Here is a 13,185-nt window from a genome sequence, read left to right as displayed (position 1 = left end):
GTTACCACCGATGTTGACATTTGTACCAAACGTGGCATATCACCTCATGCTGGCGGGTTTTTTTGCCAAGCAAAACCGTTTTTTTTCACTGGAATGTCTAAACCAAACCAGAGCATAAGCACAGCATTGTGATAAGAGAAACCTTTGACCCTTCCCTTAATCTGCCTACCATAAAATGTACTAATCATTCTTTAAATGCTCACAGAGCTAAATGCTTTAAATGCTCACAGAGCTAAATGGTTCATTTATGCTCACAGAGCTAAATGAACCACACTTTGTTGGCGCATTAGCAACATCAAAACATTTGTTTTAAAATCATGGGGATATTCGATCTGTTTCTCCAGTCCTTCAGTTCTGTCTCCCTGCTGGGAGCTCTGGTGGTCCTGCTGCTCGTCTACATCATCTCCTCCTCCAGCTTCAGCTCCCAGGCAGATGGGAAAGAGCCTCCAGGACCAAAACCCCTTCCCCTGCTCGGTAACCTGCTGCAGCTGGACCTTAAAAAGCCCTACAACACATTATGGGAGGTGAGGAAGAGACTGGAATTAAAATTAAAATACAATATTTATACAACATTTTCTGCCTTTACATGAGTTTGTCAAATGAAAAAAAGACAAAGACAATGTATTACTGTTTTAGCTTTCCAAGAAATATGGGTCAGTGTTCACTGTTTACCTTGGACCCCAAAAAGTGGTGGTTCTGGCTGGATACAAGGCAGTGAAGGAGGCACTTGTCAACTACGCTGAGGAGTTTGGAGACAGAGATCACTTTGTGCTTGCGCATGAACTCAGTAAAGGACACGGTAAGGAAATAAAAAATGAAAGAGCAAATCATTTTGTTGTTCTGTTTACCTTTGAGCAAATGTTTGTCATCTCAACCCAGATTATTGTTTAATCTCAGGGGTTTTATGGTCCAATGGGGATACATGGAAAGAGATGAGGCGCTTTGCCTTGACTAACCTGAGAGACTTTGGAATGGGCAAGAGGGCATGTGAGGACAAAATCATTGAGGAATGTGACTACCTCATTGAAGTCTTCAAGAAACACAAAGGTAAATGTTTTACTTTTGTCAAGTCGGTTACCTTTTTGTTGTTATTTTATTTCATGTTATTTTAATTTGCTTTTGTTTTCCCATTCTAAAGGAGAAGCCTTTGATACAACCCAGTCAATAAACTATGCGGTCTCTAATATCATCTGCTCCATTGTCTATGGCAACAGATTTGACTACCATGACCCAAGGTTTACATCTATGGTAGATACAACAAACAAAAGAATTCAACTTGCGGGCTCTCCATCAATACAGGTATCATTGACTCTTTCTGTGGAAGCTTCAGTGCAGTCACTTTATTATTAGAAGTGGTAATAACTGCCAACTGATGTTCACTATACTTTTGCTGTTGCTATCTTTTGGTCCTTTATTGGCTTTATTGGCCCCATTAACTGACAGGACTCCCCAAAAACTTTGTGTGTTGTGCTTGATGCACATTCTGGTCTGAGACAGATTTGATTTTTATTTTTGGTGATCATTGCTGCCCCTGTCACCTGCAAAACCAAAAGTGACCATTGACTTATTAATGTAATCCAGACCATGACCTTTTCCATAAAGTGAATAGTTTAATGTCTAAACCTAACCAAGTAGTTTTAGTGCTTAAGCCTAACCAAGAACTGTTAATGCCTTAACCTAACCAAGTAGTTTTAGTGCCTAAATCTAATTAAGTAGTTTAATGGCCTAAACCTAACCAATTGGTTTAATGGCCTAAACCTAACCAAGTAGTGTTAATGCTTAAGCCTAACCAAGAACTGTTAATGCCTTAACCTAACCAAGTAGTTTTAGTGCCTAAATCTAATTAAGTAGTTTAATGGCCTAAACCTAACCAAAAGTGGAAGTGTTCTTTTAAATATCCAAAAACAATAAACTCACTTGGCTCTATCTTAAACCCAATGCAAAGCGGTGCAAAGTGTAATTGCTAGTTTCAGATGACGTACTCATCTTCACGCCCAGTACCCAAATTGCGTAAACAGCAAATGTACTTGCACCCACTTGTGCGCCCCTGGGCGTGTTGGTTTTAAAATGAGGTGCGGTCAGGTGCACTGACGGTAGATTGCTATCTTGAGGCAGCAGAAAACGACTGCGCCATAGACGACCAAAAAGCTGGTCTAAAGTCAAAAGTGAAGTCTGCCTCCTGCTATTTAAAGGACACATTAGATGCGCCTATACAGGTGGTTTCACTCCATGTATACACTCTGATTTTAGGATTTGTGAGACTATTTTCAGTTATTTCAAACATTTTCATGAACCCAGTCGTGTCACTGTAACAAATAAAATGGCAAATTTAATTAGCAAAACTAAAAGCTGTAGTTATTAAAGGAAACAAGTCTGGAGTTTTAATAATCAATGACCATGGCACACCTGGCTTTTAAAGGGAATGGGAGACAACCCTCGGATTGGTTTGATTCATGTTCCGCCCAACCACCTCTTTATGCCCTGCGTTGCACTTTGCACTCAGATTATCCATCCGTTTAACTAGCAAAATAGACTTGGACTCACCCTAAACGCACTAGTGCGATGCACTTCAGACAGTGCGCTATGGACCATCTAAATAGGGCCCACTAAGTCGAATATAAAAAGCCATAAAGCAAAACTAATGATACACACGACGCGCACCCTGGTTGCCCTCACAAGTCATTTGCCCCAACCTCGGCCAGCTCATCACACTACTGCTTCAACAATTGAGCATTTTTATACTGTATGACCTAAAGGTTCATCCAATTGATGATCCAAAAGGTTTTCCAGCAGAAATCTTCTCATAAAACCACCTAAGATAAGGTCAGATGCACAAATTTGTCCCATTAGCTTACCTAATGTGCTGGGAGCCAGCAGCAAGGGACCTGGAGAATGTTGGTGTTTAGATGGTACACAACGCAACTGGGCTCAGCAGCTTCCCTGTGAACAGTGCTGAGCACCCGACTGAGACTGAGCACACCTCCCAGACAGACCAAAGCCAGGTTGACAACAGGGGATACAGTACAGAAGTGATTAACAGTGGCTCTGACCAGGACTATAAGTCTGGCGATGAAAATGGAAATAGAGCTGAAAGCAACTCAAATGCCAGAATAAATGTTAGCTTCATAGGTTTCTACATAACCACAGATAAGTTAAAATGGAATGTTTCTTTGTGTTTCTTTTGGTTCAATTTTCTATTTCTTTCATGTCACAACACTCTGCTTATGCTCTGGTTAGGTTTAGGCACATAAACCACTTGGTTAGGGTTTGGAAAACATCATGGTTTGAAGTGGTAGTGGAAAGAGGAAGTCAGGCACTTGTGGGGTGAAAACAGCATTTCGGACAGCGTGATTGTGGAAAGACAAACCAAAGCAGTTTGGCTGAGTTTTATATCCTTTCTGTCGAGTTTGAATGATGTCTGGTCTTTCACATGACGTCAACACTGTTGTTTCTTCACATTCTGTTGATAATATTAGCACATGTTTTAATACTTTATACTTCATTTCAGGCCATGTCTTACAAATTGCACCTTTAAGTACTTCACACTGGTGTTTATAGTATAAAGCAGGTTTTTTTTTGTTTTTTTTTACAGATGTACAACGTCTTCCCATGGATCTTCCAATGGGTTGGCAGCAGAAGGGAAATCCAGAAAATCACCACCTTCAATAAGGAACAGAACTTAGAGCTCTTCAGTCATTTAAAAGAGACCCTCAATCCACAGATGTGCAGAGGCTTTGCAGACGCCTTTCTGGCTAAGAAGCAAAATCTGGAGGTTTTATCATCTTATCATATCATCTATCTTCACATTTCATATTACTGTTTTTTTTATTTATAACTTGGATTTAAAACCTAATATTTGAATGTATTTGTTTATGTTTGAGATGTGGTTCTATGAGATCTTTTAAATGTATTCTGACAATTTTTGGAGTTTTGTGGCAAAGTACGTTATCTTAGTCACGGTTTGGTGTGATCTTTGGTACAACTTAAAAAAAAAAAGACAAATACATCACTAAACATTTCTTTTAGTCTAGATGATGCTGTTGAATGTGGGTAAGGGACGCTTGATGTGTTTCCATTCAGCTGAACAGGAACCCAAATTGTTCCCAAATAACTGACTAGTGTCATTTGGTTTAATTGCCAAGTATAATTGTGTATCGTCTGCATCACAATGAAGATTTAAGGATTGTTCTATAATAATATTCCCTCAAGGAAGTATACTACAATTATACCTAGTATATAGTATTGGTCCGAGCACAGAACCTTGTAGAAACCCCATGACTAACTTTGGCATGCGTGGAATGATGGTACTTGGGCGGTCCACTCCTGGTTGCCTGTCTGTGTGGTTTATTCGGTTGGCATGGTATGCCATGGTATCTGACTATCTGAAGTCTCCATGAATCATATGATGATCGGCATTTTGACCTTCCTTTGTCGTGACTCTCTCCACTCAAGGGTGCTGCGGCAGATTAGGTCAGAATGTCAGGGTAAGCCAATCGGAGGCAGAGTAGGGCGGATCATGCCTTCGCCATCGTGCGAAAAAGAAAAAAATAGTATGTAATCTGCATGGACCTGCAGTTTGACCGTGACCTCCGACAAGCAGAAGTAGCACAAATACATGAAACATTACAGCTCTAAATGTAAGTAATGTAAACTGATTTATACATCTTTACCTGCAGGAATCTGAGGTGACTAACAGTCACTTCAACGATGATAATCTAATGGAGACAGTCCTGAATCTGTTTGCTGCTGGCACTGATACCACAGCAACCACACTCAGATGGGCACTTCTACTTATGGCCAAGTACCCGAAAATACAAGGTAAGGAGTAGAAGTTGTGCACATCTCAAATACTGACACATCATTTCAAACTGTGTGCTTAACCGACACAAAAATAATCAAAATACAAACAAAAATAAGACAATGCTCACAGCAGCAGCAGTGCTTTGACCTAAATGCTTATGTCCTCATGCCAGCATGAACAATGACACCATGCAGATGTTGAGCTATGTTGAGCGTGTTAGCGAAAGGCAAATTCCTTTTTCCCTTTTTTATTTTGCCGTTACTCTCCTTTCATTTCACAGAGCAGGTCCAGGAGGAGGTAAACAGGGTGATAGGAAGTCGTCAGGTGCAGGTCGAGGACAGGAGGAACATGCCCTTCACTGACGCTGTCATCCATGAGACACAGAGACTGGCCAACATCGTCCCCATGGCACTTCCTCACAAAACCAGCCAAGATGTCACCTTCCAGGGTTACTTCATTAAAAAGGTCAGACTGAGTTAAATAACTAATAAGGAAGATCAAACTCAACTAATATTTAAAAAAAAAAACTTTGTTGTTTAATTTGGTGAACATCCTGGGCTACCCTGGGCTTTTATTTCCTCATACTAATGACGAACAGAATGTAGCTGATAATATAATAAAGCCTTTACATTCCTGCATTTGTCCAGGGGACCACAGTGTATCCTCTCCTGACATCTGTCCTATATGATGACAGTGAGTGGGAGAAGCCATACACCTTTCATCCTGCCCACTTCCTGGACAAAGATGGAAAGTTTGTCAAGCGAGATGCCTTCATGCCTTTTTCTGCAGGTTTGTGAGATGAGGCATTATTTCTTGTCAATGATCAGTTTCCTGGCACGTAGCCTCACCTGCACACTCTTCATTTTTTATCGCGCAGGTCGAAGGATTTGTCTTGGAGAGGGTCTGGCCAGGATGGAGCTCTTCATCTTCTTCACCACAATCATGCAACGCTTTCGTTTCACTCCTCCGCCTGGAGTTTCAGAGGCTGAACTGGATCTGACCCCACGTGTGGGCTTCACCCTCAACCCTTCACCTCATGAACTGTGTGCTGTTTCCTGTGTGTGAGGAGAAGGAGGGCTTGAAAATGTTGTAATAAATTAATCGTAGTCATATGCAAAAGAGGAGATTGTAATTCATTAAGTGTAATACTCATGTGTAACAGGGTTATTATAGATTGTTGAAGTTCATCAAAATTCATCCCTATGTTCATTCAGTATTCCTTATATATTCAATAAAGTTATTATGCTATTTCAATTCTGTGGTGTAGTGAAGAATGAAAACCAACTTTTAAGCTCAAGGGAACTTTACTCAACATGCTCAGCAGGAAGTACAAGCATCATAACAACAGCTTCTTCTTCTTCTCTGCACATACATACATAGTCCTGTATTATTCAGTGGTGCCTTCTAGTGGCACTCCAATGTAACAGCGTTACAGAACACAACATCTCCTCTCCCTGTAAAACAATACTCTGGGTTCAGTATTAAAATAAAAGAAGTACGTCTGATCCCTACTAGGGAGACAATTTCAACAGAGGTGACTCATTAATGCTAGAAATCAATGGCACAAAGCCTAGTCTACTGTAATTACAGTGACACCCAGTTCAAATGTATAAACCTGTAACACCTTGAATAGGAAAACATAAAGGGCAATTGCATGAATAGGTATGCGGCACTATCATTTAACAAAACATACACCCACATTAACCAGATAGAGTAATAGGGAGGACTCTCATGAAAACATGTCAATAAACAACATAGTCCTGCTGTCATTTAGGCTTGACTCGAGAGCGTGTAGGGGTTGGGGAACTGTGTGCAGGGGTTTGTGAGTGTAGTAGGGACTCTGTGTGTCCATCATCAGTTCCAAGTGGAAAGCGGGCCAGGTGAGTTGCATTCCACTTTTTTCCATCACTGAGTTGGAAGGTGTTTGGACCCACCTGCTTTTCCACTTGTACTGGTGGGTAGAATCTCGGGTGGGCTTTAGGTGTTGGGCGAGGAATCCTTATCCTCACCTTCTCTCCCTCCTGAAATGGAGGATCACGTGCGCCTCGCTTTGAATCAGTGTAGCGCTTCATCTTGTCCTGATTCCTTTCTACTGTGTCGCGTACTTTTGTAGGTGAAGGCATCACAGTTGGAGGCAGAGGTAGAATGTCCAGTTTAGTGCGCATTTTACGGCCATAGAGCAGTTCATGGGGTGAAGCAGAGGTGGTGGCATGCTGTGTCGCCCAGTAAACCTGAAGCCAGGATAGCACAGCCTCTTTCCATGGCTGTGATTGCAAGATGGCTGTCTGCAGGCAGCCTCTCAGAGAGCGGTGAAATCTTTCAACAGCGCCATTGGCTGCAGGATAGTATACAGACGTTCGAATATGGCGCATACTGTGTGAATCCATGAACTCAGCAAACTCAGCAGAGGTAAACTGAGGTCCATTGTCGGTGACAATGCACTCAGGGTTGCCATGGCGGCTGAAAGTGGACATCAGGAACTTTACAACATCTGCTGTCGTGGCACTTTGGGAGAAGGCAAGTTCAGGCCACTTTGTGTAGTAGTCTGTTAGTGTTATGGCGTAACGGCAGGTAGGGGGAGCTGTTTCAAATGGCCCTACTGTATCAAGGCCCAGTTTCTGCCATGGGCCCTTGGGGAGCTGGACAGGTTGCAGGGGAGCAGGATGAGTGGAGGCCGTTTTATCATTTGACTGGCAAGCAACACAGGAGGCTATGCCGGTCTGAACCTCGGAGTCCAGTTTTGGCCACCAATATAGATCTCGCAGGAGCTGTTTTGTACGTACAACTCCCTGATGACACTCATGAGCCACAGCTATCAAGGTCTGGCGCACAGCGGGTGGCACCAGAAGTCTCGAACCTCTGAAAATTAAACTGTCTTTCACTGAGAGCTCCTCTCTCACCTTGTAGTAGGGGCTCATGTCCTGGTTCACCGTTCTGATGGAAGGAGGCCAGCCACGGTGAATCTGTTCACGCAGAGCTGTCATTTCAGGGCATGAAGAGCAAGCAGCTTCAAAATCAGCCACCGGGAGAGCTCGCAGTGTGGAGGAGATCAGAGCCACTATTTCAGGCTCCACATCAGCAGATGGCTCGGCAGGCAGCGGCAAGGGGAGACGAGAAAGACAATCAGCGGTGTACTTTTGAGACCCTGGGCGATACACCATGTCGTAGTCAAAGCAGAGTAGGCGTGTAGACCAGCGTGCCACACGCATCCCAGCTCTGCCTATCCCCTTGGTGGTCAGCAAAGTGGTAAGTGCCTGGTGGTCCGTGCGCAGAGTGAAACGATGGCCCCATAAGTATGTCCGCCATTTTTCTGTAGCCCACACACATGCTAATGCCTCCTTTTCAACTATTGAGTACTTGCGTTCTGTTGTAGTAAGTGTGCGGGATGCGAAAGCCACAGGTTTCTCAGTGCCGTCAGGCTGTATTTGAGCAAACACCGCACCCAGACCATAAGTAGTCAGGCAGTGATGACATGACCAAGAAACCGCAATGTAGTCTGCTTGAAATGGCACTTGTTGTCATTGAGGACTAAACCAGCCTCTTTTAGTTTGAGCAGGACAGTTCTGAGGCTACGGTCGTGATCAGCAGGTGTGGCCCCATAAATGATCAGATCATCTAGGTAGTTTTGTACACCCGGTACGCCTTGTAGAATTGTCGCCATCATTTTTTGAAAAGCAGAGGGTGCCGGCGCCAGGCCCTAGGGCACCCTGCAAAACCTGAAGAGACCCTCATGTGTAATGAAGGCAGTAATGTCTCTACTGTCCTCGTGGAGAGGCAACTGATAGTAAGCATTTGCCAGATCAATTGTGGAAAATACCTTAGCTCCTCGCAGGTTGGCCAGCAGTTCATCGATGTGAGGCAGTGGATAGCTGTCGGTGACCACCGCCTTGTTTGGTTCCCGTAGTTCAGCACACATCCGGATTCCACCACTTTTCTTAGCAGTGACCACGATGGGGGAAACCCAGGCAGAAGCATCGATCTTCTCTATGACGCCCGCCTTTAGCAAGCGATCGAGCTCAGCAGAGACAGAGTCTCTGACTGCAAAAGGCAAACGCCGCAGCTTCTGACGCACTGGTGTGATGTTGGCGTCCAGCTTAACCTTATGCATAAAGTTCTTTACACACCCAATGTCAGGAGCAGTAGATGTTGTAGTGTTTGTAGACATCACCGGTGTGGGCAACATTGAGGCTGAGGTGAGGACACTATCCCCTCTGATGCACAGGTCCAGGGCAGTGAATAAGTCCATACCTAGCAGTGCCGTCCCTCTCTCCACTATGAAGAACATTGCTGCAGCAGAGGTGTTGTCCATGTATACTTGAGCATGCAGACATCCCAGTACAGGAATATTGTCTCTTTTATAGGTCACCAGCCTGGTAGAGGCTGCAGACAGTGGGTTGTCTCGGAAGAATGTCTGGTAGATGTGGCGTGGCAGTATTGACACAGCAGAACCAGTATCAACAACAAGTTGCATTGACACAGCAGGAGTAGTAGAAGTGGCAACATTAACATCGCATAGCAGTCTCTTTGGGGCATGTGTCGAATTCTCCAGGTACAGTGTGGTGACATCAGGTAACTGCACTTCATGCACATCACTGGATGGGGCTGAACGACACACCCTAGCATAGTGTCCTCTTTTACGGCAGGATTTACACTGTACTTTTGCTGCAGGACACTGGGAGGAATTTGCTAAATGCTTGACAAAATCTGAGCCACATCTGAAGCAAGATTTGCGCTGGGAGGGAGGTACAGTAGCAGCTGTAGCAGCGGGGCGATAGTTCTTTTTGTATTTCACATTGAGAGGCTTGGATTGCATAGCTTGCACTGCAGCACCATTTGACTTAATTTTGTTAGCCTGCTCTGTAGCAGCTTTCATCTGTGTTGCTAATGTAGTAGCCTTCTCCAAAGTTAAATCGGGCTCTAACAACAGTCTCTCTCATTTTGTCACACTGCAGGTGTTCCAACAACTGGTCCCGAATCATTTCGTCTGTATTTGCATCAAATGCACATTTAACAGAAAGTGCATGGAGGGCAGCTATGTACTGAGTTACCGTCTCGTGTGGAAGTTGTGATCGTTGTCGGAACGCATGTCGCTCCACTACGACATTAACTTTGGGCAAGAAGTGTTTCTCTAGCGCTGTCACAGCATCTTCAAAAGTTGCACCCGTATCCGGCAGCGAGTAGAAGATCCTCTGCCCCTCAACGCCAAGGCAATGAAGTAAAGTAGCTCTCTTGCTTACCTAGTAGTTGTTGAAGATACGGAGCCACATATCGAACGGCATAGCCGATTCTCCCGGACAAGGCAAAAACATTGCAGGCGCAGGAACGTGCACAGACATCTCGTCGTCGTTGTCGAAATCCTCGTCGCCAATTTGTGGTGTAGTGAAAAATGAAAAACAACTTTTAAGCTCAAGGGAACTTTACTCAACATCCTCAGCAGGAAGTACAAGCATCATAACAACAGCTTCTTCTTCTTCTCTGCACATACATACATAGTCCTGTATTATTCAGTGGTGCCTTCTAGTGGCACTCCAATGTAACAGCGTTACAGAACACAACAAATTCCTTTGGGGAAAAGCTTTGAATCCCATCTGAACCTATGCAAGGCTCCTTTTATTTGTTTGATTAGAGTGCCCTCATGTGGCAGTGGTGGTAATTAAAGACACTGGAGGTCGTCAGCTTCGTCCCCTCTGCCTGCTGACTATCTGAACTACGGGGCTGGAGCTGCACTGTATGTTTCACCATCACCACCTACCACATTAATGTGTTAGTCAGTTAAACTGTTCACAATTTTCTTCCCAAAAGTTACGAAGGAAGGCTTGCTGGGAAATGTGTTTGACCAATGGCCTTGCTTGCCCTCTGTTGCGTTTACAATCTATAGATGTAAATCGACATCAGCAAGGTCAGATGAAAATGTCAAAAAGAAAAGGAGGAGCTGAAAAGCTTCAAGAGAAAAGGAAGCAGGCGTTAGAGGTTCAGACTTCCAAATACCAAAAAAATAGACAGACTGTTTGGCCATCATGTTCCACAAGTGGCTGGCAGTGTTGATGTGCAGGAGCACACTGAAGTGGTTGGGCTGTAAACAGACTACATCACAATCACGTGATGTAAACATCACCACCACTAAGCGTCTTACTATACACATTTTCTATAAACTGACAATCTACAAGTTAGAGTTAGTTTAGTGACAATAGTTTGTCACTAAAGTTGGACTGTAAAGATGGACTAGTGAGTAGATGAGACTCTGTGTTCACTGTGATGACATTTAATTTCCCTGACAACCTCTGTAGTCTCATTTAGACACTTGTTAGCAACCAAGTATCGCTTTATGATTAATACATTTCAGACATTTAACTGAAACCCCATTCAAAAAACTCATTGACTTTGAGACAAGGGAACCAGAAGTGCTAAAATGCTAACTGGTTTCAGGGTTTTAGGACTCATTACTACTGCACTCTATTGACGCTTACTTCATCTTTAGGGAAATAGTTTTATTACACCACCTTTTAGTGTTTAATGCATGGTATTTAAATCATAGCACAACATTAACAATACACACATACTGTAGATATATCATGTAACTATATATGCATCATAACATTTAACCTGACTGGTAAATGTGAATTGCATTATACACTGATGCTCCTGTTGTGTCATTTGGTGCATTCATCCTTTGTATTCGAACTAACAAAATTAATTCATCACCCTGTTTGATGCCACAGATAATCCATCACATGCAGAGCAATACATAAATCAAATCAAAATAAATGTCTGTAAGTGTCTTCAGGCAGCGTTGTGGATTGAACGGGCTCATATTTTTGAATGATGAACTAAACTTTTTTTATTTTTTGAATGTAATGTTCAGTACCAGAGCAAGCTACAAACATGGATACAGAATGCCAGGGGAGTTTCACAAACACACAAGAAATATAAACTATGAAAATAAAAATGATGAATTCAAAAAATAAATTATAAAAATAGATACAGTGGAAACAATATAATTATAAAATGGGGCTCTCCTAATTGGCAGTAAGGTGAATAAATGTTTGAAAATTGACAAATAAGGTCAATAAAACATATTCTTTTTCTGCATGCGTTCAGTTTATTGTGACCTTTGAGCTAAAGGAAAAAACAAATTAAGCAACAATTAAGATGTGAAATTAGCATCTCGTGACAAAAACATTTGATTATTGCAGAGAGGAGGATAGAGAAAAAGGGAGAGCAGAATGTGTTTTTTACAATTTCACTTTGACGCCGTTGCTTTAATCAACAGGTGATAATATGTTTAAATTGAATGTTTAACTATGTATGTCTTCCCGACCTTTTCCTGCTCTCACCTGTGTCCCATCAGTTAATCACCCCCTGTGAATTTATGTCTTTGTCTTCCTCTTTGTCAGTTCGTCTGTTCTGTTTATGTGTCTCAGTCCCGTTCAGTCCTGTATCTCCTGTGTCCTTCCTGTTCCTGCCTGTGTTTCAAGAGCTTCTTTAGTTTGTACTTTTATTGATATTTTGTATTTTTACAGTTTTTTGTTCTTGGTTTTGCAAAAACATTTCTTGACCAAGGATAATTGTGTGCTCAATCTCATTCAGATCTTTTTGGTCAGGCCTTCCTCTGGCAACCGAACAAGCTGGTTCTGATTTCACATCTCTGCTTTACAGGACAAGGCTCCCATGTTGTTACATGTATGAGTCTCTTTAGGCAGTGGCTTAGCCATTAGCAAGTACAAGTGTGTCTGCTTTTCTCTCATGCTCTCCATTTCAACACAACTGACAATGCGTAGGAATAAATATGTAAACAGCAGTGACACTATTTCTAATCATCAGTGGGTCTACTTGGCGTATATATGTCAAGTATATACATATTTTCTCGCAGCACACAGAGAATAGCACAGCTGAAACGATCACTGCAGATTGTGAGCTGGCTGCAGAGCACAGTGCCATGGCACGTTCTGTCAGAACAGCCAAACTGGTTAACATGGGCACCAAAAGGAAGTATACTTTGGGATGCCTTGAGTTCCTGTTTGTTGATATGGATGGTATGGAGGTGTTTTCTTGGTTTCCTGATCTGACCACAACTTGAAACTAGAGTCAAGACACGCAAGAGTCAATGAAGAGAAAGAGGCGGAGAAAGAGTCAACCGTTGTGGGTTTATTGTAACCCAAAGTACAAAATTACAGCAAATCGTGTTGATCTTCGACAAACAAATGAAAAACTGAAAATGAAAATGAAAATCTGTTTTAAGCATTTGCAGCATTTTCCGATTATCTGTATCAGTGATTTTTCTGTCAGATTGCCAATAAAATAAACTAATTTAAAACTGTGTTACTTTGGCAACATCCTCTCACACAGTGTCCCACCTACAACAATATCTGATTGGTACCACATCA

At 42.6% G+C, this 13,185-nt stretch overlaps 1 protein-coding gene across 1 annotated transcript; it reads left to right on the top strand.

Annotated features, from left to right (window-relative positions):
• The first annotated feature begins 253 nt into the window (after positions 1-253).
• On the top strand, positions 254-6,055 carry LOC311272130 (cytochrome P450 2K1-like). Its single transcript, XM_084378298.1, has 9 exons — positions 254-524; positions 637-799; positions 898-1,047; positions 1,139-1,299; positions 3,593-3,772; positions 4,677-4,818; positions 5,082-5,266; positions 5,449-5,590; positions 5,679-6,055. The coding sequence occupies exons 1-9, from the start codon at positions 318-320 to the stop codon at positions 5,864-5,866; spliced, it is 1,518 nt and encodes a 505-aa protein (XP_084234424.1). The 5' UTR covers positions 254-317; the 3' UTR covers positions 5,867-6,055.
• Positions 6,056-13,185: the final 7,130 nt, after the last annotated feature.

This window comes from Pagrus pagrus (assembly GCF_965226575.1).
Source record: "Pagrus pagrus genome assembly, chromosome: 16".
Classification (NCBI taxonomy): domain Eukaryota; kingdom Metazoa; phylum Chordata; class Actinopteri; order Spariformes; family Sparidae; genus Pagrus; species Pagrus pagrus.
This window is presented reverse-complemented; position numbering and strand designations above follow the sequence as displayed.

Bases quoted from the DNA above. Each gene is read 5' to 3' on its own strand.
- LOC311272130 (XM_084378298.1), top strand. From the start codon at position 318: ATGGGGATATTCGATCTGTTTCTCCAGTCCTTCAGTTCTGTCTCCCTG. The intron at 525-636 runs GTGAGGAAGAGA...TTACTGTTTTAG, and splicing joins CCTACAACACATTATGGGAG to CTTTCCAAGAAATATGGGTC. The intron at 4,819-5,081 runs GTAAGGAGTAGA...TTCATTTCACAG, and splicing joins CAAGTACCCGAAAATACAAG to AGCAGGTCCAGGAGGAGGTA.